The sequence below is a fragment of the Suricata suricatta genome, chromosome 7 (assembly GCF_006229205.1).
Source record: "Suricata suricatta isolate VVHF042 chromosome 7, meerkat_22Aug2017_6uvM2_HiC, whole genome shotgun sequence".
NCBI lineage: Eukaryota > Metazoa > Chordata > Mammalia > Carnivora > Herpestidae > Suricata > Suricata suricatta.
This window is the reverse complement of record NC_043706.1, coordinates 46110389-46117465: the sequence shown is the minus strand read 5'-3', so window position 1 is coordinate 46117465 and position 7077 is coordinate 46110389. Positions and strand designations below refer to the sequence as shown.

Genomic DNA, 7077 nt, shown 5'->3' with positions numbered 1-7077 from the left:
TAATAAATTTGTATCATGTATCTTGAATGTATCATAGATAAGCTGCTATATAACGATTGCCACTTCAGAAAGCTGTGAAATTAGGTGATTAACTAGTTGTTACTTAACCTTCTAATTTCTGTATAAGTCTAATTACATGAAATAGAAGTTGGTGTTTTGATTTTTTTACTTTGTTTTTCTGTTTGGAGTGTCATTGTAACTACTGTATTGTAAATGATGGAAAATAATTGCACATGTTAAAAAAAATAAATTGTGTTATATTAAAAAAAAAAAACAACCCAGATTCTTAGTGCCGTCTTTGGATGTAATAAGAGAGAATCAATAAACTGTTGCTCCTAATATTTGCTAATGGGATCTGAGGGAAACCGCTCTTCTCCAATATCTGCTATAATAAACCATGGAGGGGCAGCTGGGTGGCTCAGTCGGTTAAGCGTCCGGCTTCGGCTCTGGTCATGACCTCACAGTTCGTGGGTTCGAGCCCCGTGTCGGGCTGTGCTGCAAGCTAGCTCAGAGCCTGGAGCCTGTTTCAGATTCTGTGTCTCCCTCTCTCTCTGACCCTGCCTGCTCACACTGTCTCTCTCTGTCTCTCAAAAATAAATAAAAAACATTTAAAAAATAAAAAAATAAATAAACCATGGAAAACTTATGGATGACCTCAGAAATAACTCCAAGCTATAAAGAAAAAAATAGAAATGCACTTTGACTTTTTAACATAGGATATGTATGCATTTTTTAAATTCAAAACTTACTTAAAAGGACACATTTTTTCTTAAAAGTACAACTAAGTTAGATAAGGTAATTTTCAAACAACTCAGTATACTATCATTATTGATGTTAAAATGTATTTTAAATAAAAATGTAATGGATAAGAAATCACTGACAACTCGACCTTAGTATTTTTATGTGTAAAATTAAATATTCTCAATGGTAATATCTGTCTAAAATTCTGTTTTCGATGTTTCTTTGCATTGAGATTCTTGTATTGGGGACATTAAAATGATAAATGTGGTTATGTAAAAGATATACTGTTGCAATATCACATGAATAACACCAAGGTTATTTTCAACCTTGGTCACTTAGCAATTTACACCTATGATCTCATAACTGTTCACGTTTCTTAGAGAAACTGCGCTCAAGAGAAAGCAGTAGATGGCATTTTGTGTGTGTGGTAATGCACCAGCTTTTTCTAGCTGTTATCTCTTTAAACATTCAACCAAGCATAGAAATGTTCTTACTCTTAATAAGCCTCAGTAATCAAGATTGTGCAGAAGTGCTCTATAAATGAAGGGATTCTTTCCTTCCTTGTTTCAAAAATACCTGAGTTAAGACAGAAGATCTGTGAACTGTGTTCTCCTAAGAAATCATTTACAATGGAGATCCTTCTTTCTTTCTCTGTTTTGTCCTTTGGTGTCTTCATTCTACCAGGTAACATGAATGTTATTGCCTCAGGGATCAGCACAAAGTGTAGTCAGGTGGGGGGCTTGATGTTAGGATTTTTTAAGTAAATCATGTTGTATTTATTTACAGCCCCAGATATAGAAAATATTTGAATAATTTTTGAAAAACAATTCCCTAGCAAAAGTTATGATTCACTCTGATTATATGAAATTATGTGTATATATATAATGTAAATTTATACATATGTGTACCATATGTCTATATAAGTCATTAAAAAATAGCACTGCCATGATTTAATCAATCCTTGAAATGTGTCCTTACTCAATAATCAAATTCTACTAATTTTAATATATTAGTAGATTTGAAAACATCTGAGAATAAAATGAATTTATGCTTGGAAATTATTCATCTCTCATTTATAGTGTTGATAGTAGAAGGTAAGTGAGATTACATAACTTGATGAAAGTCCAAAGACTAGCTGTGCATCTACTCTCTTCCATTTAAATTCTTCTTTATTTTGCTACTTTCTCTGGGTCACCAGGTTATCTGTCATTACTGAGATACATAGAGATCATCATAAAGTAAACCTATAACATCCCCTTCTTTTACTGCTACTCTGCTCAGACACTCAAACATAAATGATTTTTTAACTGACAATTTCTCACCAAAAGAGAACTGAACTTCAATTAATAATGTAACTTAACGTAACTTGGAGTTAATTTAAATAATAAAGTTTTTCTTCATCATCTTTATAAAAATTTATTAGAACATAGTCATTAAAATTCTCTCTACTTCTAGAGATTTTCTGAGATATTCTGTAGAATTATATCAATTTAAATATGCACTGATGCTTTTTTCTTAATAGTAATGATTTTAATAACTAGCATCTGTTCTGCCTTTTGCCCTTATTAATTTATTGCTCCTTACAATAGTCACATAAGGTAATGAATAAAGTCATTCATTTACTTATTCAAATTTTAAAAAAGCATATGCTACAAGCTTATCACTTTTTAAAACCTCTTATAGTTATGCAGAACCCATGAAATAAAGAGAAATACATTGCTGTTCTTATTCTGGAAAATACTCTTTTCTTATGCTTATGATGTAATTATTTTTCTTTCGCAGTGGGCTCTGACCAACCTGTTGACCCCATTTTTTTGCCAATAACGGTGACTGGATGTACTTATAGGTTTGAATTACTAGAGATACATAATTCTTCCGAAATAAATGAAAATGCAAAATACAGTACAAAGGAAAACGAAACAGGTAAAATAAAACAAGCAGAATTATATCTTGTGCATTTTAATCACTATCTATCAAAAGAAATGGATGAAATAACCTAGGTATGTTCTCTGTCCTCCTCTCCATTTTCCTAGCTCTTCTTGTCTTTAAACTTCTAGTTTTATGAAGGTTGAATTTCATGGTAAGAATGAGAAAGAAGTCTCATTTTAAAGTGATAGGGTCTTATTTTTTATGAAACTCTATCTAGACAGATGTTCTTAGTATTTCTAAGAGGAAACAGTTTCCAATCATTGCTTCCAGCATCCTTAATATTTGAAGGATAATATTTAAGGATTTTATGTTAGTGCCACTATACTTAAGAGTCAGATTATAGTCTTAATTTCCCTCTAATGTGACAGCTGCTAAATTTATTTTAGTCATTCAGCACTGATCATTGTCCATAAACCTGGTATCTGGGTACACAAAATATATTGTTACATAGAAAAAGTAATTGGGATATTCTTATTAATTTCAAGGATGGTATAATTAAGATAACTTGAAAAGGCAACTGAGCAAGAAGAGTCCAGACTAAGTGTTAGGGATTTATTTAAAAAGGAGATCTTCTCTGTTTAGTCTTTATCTCACTTATGATTCCAAATATCATTTGGCAAAGTGTCTTCTCAAGTTAGAATGTTATAACCACCATGAGAGTGATATAAATAAATTTTTATGGGAAGGTAAGGAAAGTTATCTTTGTACCTGTATTCAGAAAAAGACCTAGAGACACGGTCGTTGGTCAAATTATTTTGTTCAGGGGCTAAGGGTTTTTGTCTTTTTGCTATGTTTCATTTTGTTTGTGACCACTGTGTCATTGCTGAAGCCTGCTGCAGGCTTCTTTACTTATGTATTTGTATGACTCTCTGAAGATGAGGTAACATTAGCAAAGTCAGACTGTACTCAGATTTATGATCTAATGTTTAAACTCTATAGAAAAATAACTTGTTCTTTGGTTATTCTATTTGTTTTTATTCTATTCTGTTTGGTTACTCTATTTGTTGTATACCACTTCACTTCACTCATGGCATGAAGAAAGGTTTAAAGACGCAGTATCCTTCATTGCAGTTATGTGTATTCAACATCAGCTGCTGTTTTGAGACACTAAAAAAATAAATAACACATCTTTGGCTATCAGATATTGTTGACAATGTGCATCATTGGAAAAAAATCTATGTTTATTATGTAAAGCAATAAAAAACACATTTATTCACTATGTGAATATTCGTTTGTAATCTGTAGTTCTGGAGTTCTTACTCCTCAAAGTCATAATTACCTTGGTTGTAAGATACATTGATTTATCTATATATTTATATCTCTAAGTGTCTATTTTTACTTCTCCATATATCTCTCAATATTTCTCTACCTATACCTGTATTTGTATGAACTTAGACAATTACATATTTTTAAATTTGAAAATCATTTAATTTACATTATCTCTGATCATCTTCATCTCAAACTTAGACTTTAGGACTCACGCCTTCTAAGGTCAGATCCCTCTCTCTCTCTCTTTCTTTGTATTAAAAAACTTTTAATGCCTTTATTTTATTTGAGAGAGAGAGAGAGAGAGAGAGAGAGAGAGAGAGAGCAGGGGAGGGGCAGAAAGAGAGGGAGACCTAGAATCTGGTACAGGCTCCAGGCTCCAGCCTGACACAGGGCTTGAACCCACAGACTGTGAGAATGTAACCTGAGTCAAAGTCAGCCACTTAACTGACTGAGCCACCCAGGCACCCCTAAAGTTCCTCTGTCTTAACAGTAGTACCACTTGATCAACAAGTCACATAAAAAATTCCCTCAGTTCTTATATATATCAGCGGGGCCAAGCCACTAAATGGAATATTAAAATTACAACATATATAACTGGCAAAGTGCTTATATCTAAAATTTATAAAGAATTCTAATAAATCAAAAGAAAAAAATCCATTAGAAATATGGGGGAAAACAGATAACTTTAAAAGTAGATATACAAACCTATTTAAAGTGCTCATCCTCATTAGCAATCAGGAAAATGCAAATTTAAGCCATGATAAGATATCACCACACATTAAAAAGAATGTTTAAAATTTTGATAGATAATGCAAAGTATGGTAATGAAAATGGAAGAGCAAGAATTTTCATACACTACTGAGCAGAGTGAAACTGATAGGACTAGTTTGAAAAATGATATTTAATAAACTATTATAGATGAAGACATGTGTATCCTATGATCTAGGATTTCCATTGTGTGAATATATATATTTAACAGAAGACTGTTACATATGCTTCAAGAATGAATACAGGAATATTAATAGCTAATAATTAATAATTAATAGCAAATAACCTATATGGCCATCAAAATTACAAAAGATGTAAAAAGACCATATGAGTAGTGTTTCTACTTTATTTGAAATATATAATATATGTAAAACCTCTAAAAATTATTTTACTGGAAAACAATGGACAAGGCTTTAGTTAATTATTTAATTAAAAGGTTTCTGGGGTGAAAGTATGTTTATAAACATCAGTGACAATGACTCACCGATTTTGGCTAATCTTCTAAAATATATCCAGTAGGGCCTAATTGTATTTATCCAGGATAATAGATAAATATTTCCTTAGGTAAGATATTTCATGATCATTATAAAAGCTGTAAGTGTTAAAAAGGAATTTCTTATATTGAGCTAAAACCTGACGCTCTGTTAATCTTCACCATTTACTTATAGTTTTGTGGGGGAATATGGGGAATAAATATAAATCTTCACCTACATTCCAGACCTCCTATAAATAACAGAGATATTAGATCCTTACCTCACTCCTCATGATTGTTGAAGTTACAAAATCAAGGAAATAGAGTGCAAAGTGAAAGAGTGAAAAATTTTAAACTTTCTATAGCTTCAGAAACTATAATAGAAGAGAAAAGGAAAAGCAGTACTGAAAAGTTAAGAGTCTTGCTGAAATCTTTACTATGCTCATCTCTTTTGTTTATTTTCTGTTCATTATGTTAATCTTCCAAAGCATCTGTTTTTAGGTGAACATTTCCTGGACGTAAAGGTGGGGTGTAGATCAAAGAGGAGTTGATATATTTAATAAAATTAAAAAACAGTATATTTTAATACTTTAGAACTGTTGAAGTCAAGTTTCAATGAACAATGAAGTCTTGAGGAGGAAAATTCACAGTAGTACAGCATTAAGCATGAGTAATAAATGAGAGAGAAGATGAAAATTGGCCCACTCATATCCAATGAGGATAAGCAAGAGAGATAGTAGGTATTATTAGTACATTCCAAGCTCTCCAGATATCCCCTATTGAGTCACTACTTGACTGACTGAAATGTGTAGGGGTGGGACATCTAGATTAGAAATTGAATACTTGCTAATGTCCTTGGTTTTCTCTGTTATACATAAGGACAGAAAGATTCCAATGGAAAAACAGGTGAATCTCTCTCCTTTTTTTTCTCTGTGCTTCTTTGTGTATCTTCTTTTAAATGTTGGCATTTTCTACCTGAATTTTTAACTTCATTCTTGCCTTCTTCCAGCTAGAAGTGAAGACCCCTTTACTCCTGCTAAGCGACGGGAAGCCTGTATGAGTCTTAGGGGTCAATGTAAAAATGAATGTGGTGAAAAGGAAATTCAGCTGTCACACTGTGCAGTACCGCACACTCCTTGCTGCTTGAAAGAATGTGACCCCATCGAGTAACTGAAGAGATCCATTCACAAAAAAGACCAACAAGAGGCACCTGCGTGGCTCTATCAGTTGAGCATCCAACTTCAGCTCAGGTCCTGATTACACAGTTAGTCGGGTCCTTTGCTGATATCTCAGAGCCTGGAGCCTGCTTTGGATTCTGTGTCTTTCTCTCTCTCTGCCCCTTCCTCACTCACACCCTGTCTCCCTCTGTATCTCAAAAAATGAATAAAAATTTAAAAAAAAGACCATTACTTCTCATTACTTCTTTACCTCTATTACTTTCTTCGTGGCCTAGTATTTCTTTTTTTTTTTTTGAGTTTGCAGTATTATTTATTTATTTTTATCAGTTTTTTAATGTTTTTAATTTATTTTTTTGAATATAACACAATTTATTTTTTTAACATATGCAATTATTTTCCATCATTTACAATACAGTAGTTACAATGACACTCCAAACAGAAAGGCAAAGTAAAAAATCAAAACACCAACTTCTGTTTCATAATTAGACTTATATAGAAATTAGAAGGTTAAGTAACAACTAGTTAATCACCTAATTTCACAGCTATCTGAAGTGGCAATCGTTATATAGCAGCTTATCTATGATACATTCAAAATACATGATACAATTTATTACTTGCCCATAAGCTACAACACAGCCTGCTTAATACCTTTCCTTAAATTCCACCTCTATACTACAATATACTTGAGGTCCATGCAAAAAAGTAGCTACCTTTTATGTA

The 7077-nt window shown here is 32.3% G+C and overlaps 1 protein-coding gene across 1 annotated transcript; it reads left to right on the top strand.

Moving 5' to 3' along the window:
- The first annotated feature begins 1295 nt into the window (after positions 1–1295).
- On the top strand, positions 1296–6537 carry LOC115296937 (beta-defensin 112-like). Its single transcript, XM_029945419.1, has 3 exons — positions 1296–1425; positions 2524–2664; positions 6189–6537. Exons 1-3 carry the CDS (start codon positions 1371–1373, stop codon positions 6347–6349), a joined length of 357 nt encoding a protein of 118 aa, XP_029801279.1. The 5' UTR covers positions 1296–1370; the 3' UTR covers positions 6350–6537.
- Positions 6538–7077: the final 540 nt, after the last annotated feature.

What these genes read in the sequence shown, in the direction of transcription:
- LOC115296937 (XM_029945419.1), top strand. Translation starts at nt 1,371, where the DNA reads ATGGAGATCCTTCTTTCTTTCTCTGTTTTGTCCTTTGGTGTCTTCATT. An exon ending in TGGTGTCTTCATTCTACCAG is followed by an intron (nt 1,426 to 2,523) that starts GTAACATGAATG and finishes TTTCTTTCGCAG; the next exon opens with TGGGCTCTGACCAACCTGTT. An exon ending in TACAAAGGAAAACGAAACAG is followed by an intron (nt 2,665 to 6,188) that starts GTAAAATAAAAC and finishes GCCTTCTTCCAG; the next exon opens with CTAGAAGTGAAGACCCCTTT.